The sequence below is a fragment of the Pistacia vera genome, unplaced genomic scaffold, assembly GCF_008641045.1.
Source record: "Pistacia vera cultivar Batoury unplaced genomic scaffold, PisVer_v2 Contig1863, whole genome shotgun sequence".
NCBI lineage: Eukaryota > Viridiplantae > Streptophyta > Magnoliopsida > Sapindales > Anacardiaceae > Pistacia > Pistacia vera.
In genome coordinates this window covers 1-1,053 of record NW_022195963.1, presented here as the reverse complement: position 1 = coordinate 1,053, position 1,053 = coordinate 1, and the positions used below count along the sequence as shown (strand labels likewise).

At 36.5% G+C, this 1,053-nt stretch overlaps 1 protein-coding gene across 1 annotated transcript; it reads left to right on the top strand.

The window, feature by feature from the left end:
• Positions 1 to 6: 6 nt before the first annotated feature.
• On the top strand, positions 7 to 1,045 carry LOC116126915 (glutathione S-transferase DHAR2-like). The gene is made up of 4 exons (XM_031412593.1): positions 7 to 91; positions 193 to 283; positions 402 to 545; positions 866 to 1,045. The coding sequence occupies exons 1-4, from the start codon at positions 34 to 36 to the stop codon at positions 1,014 to 1,016; spliced, it is 444 nt and encodes a 147-aa protein (XP_031268453.1). The 5' UTR covers positions 7 to 33; the 3' UTR covers positions 1,017 to 1,045.
• The last annotated feature ends 8 nt before the right edge of the window (positions 1,046 to 1,053 follow it).

Genomic DNA, 1,053 nt, shown 5'->3' with positions numbered 1-1,053 from the left:
AAGAAAACACTCTCATTCACTTACAGTCCACAAATGGCTCTTGAAATCTGTGCGAAGGCTGCCGCTGGTGCTCCTGATATTCTTGGAGACTGTAAGTTTTGTGTTTCTGTATTGTTTTGTGATTTTTTTTTTTTTATAGGTTCTGATTTGGAAATTATTTTGAAACTTTATGTTTCGTTTGTTTTTCTTTAGGCCCATTCACTCAAAGGGTTCTGCTAACGTTGGAGGAAAAGAAAGTTCCTTTCAAGGCACACTACATCAACACCAGAGACAAACCCCAATGGTAAAAGATTGGTTTTTGGGTGTTCCGATCGGTGCTATTGAGGGTTAAGCAAATGAATTGTTGTGATTTCTGAGAAAGGGATTAATTGTCGTAAGTATTTTTTGTGATGAAATGTTAGGTTTTTGGAGGCAAACCCAGAAGGGAAGGTGCCAGTGATGAAGTTTGATGATAAATGGGTGCCTGACTCTGATGTGATTGTTGGAATTCTTGAGGAGAAGTACCCTGAGCCTCCTCTCGCTACTCCTCCTGAATTTGCCTCTGTGTAACGCTCTTAACTTGCCCTTCTAGATATTTTTCTTGATTTGTTAGTTCAAGATTTAATTTTGCAGTCTTTTGTATCCAGTTTGATGATACAGGAGAAGCAAAATTTTGTTCTGTGATTATTATTATTATTAATTTTTAACTTTTTTCACGATCAATTTCTCAAGTTGAAGCAAACAGATGCATATCTTTCTCTTTTCCCTGTGGTTGGTTCCTCAGAAATGACTTGATTTGATCTGTCACTATAAGTTGCTTAAATTTGTATGTAAGGGGTATTGTTAAAGTTGAGCTTTTGCTCTCATTTGTAATGTGATCGTGTAGGGGATCAAAGATTTTCTCAACTTTCGTCCAGTTTCTGAAAAGCAAGGATCCAAATGATGGGACAGAGCAGGCTTTGCTTCAGGAATTGAAGGCATTGGATGAGCATCTGAAGAAACATGTACTAATAAGCTTGGAACATAGGGGCATCTGATTTATAGTATTGTTTTTTTTTTTTTTTTTTTTTTTTT

What these genes read in the sequence shown, in the direction of transcription:
- LOC116126915 (XM_031412593.1), top strand. Translation starts at nt 34, where the DNA reads ATGGCTCTTGAAATCTGTGCGAAGGCTGCCGCTGGTGCTCCTGATATT. An exon ending in TCCTGATATTCTTGGAGACT is followed by an intron (nt 92 to 192) that starts GTAAGTTTTGTG and finishes GTTTTTCTTTAG; the next exon opens with GCCCATTCACTCAAAGGGTT. An exon ending in CCTCCTGAATTTGCCTCTGT is followed by an intron (nt 546 to 865) that starts GTAACGCTCTTA and finishes GTGATCGTGTAG; the next exon opens with GGGATCAAAGATTTTCTCAA.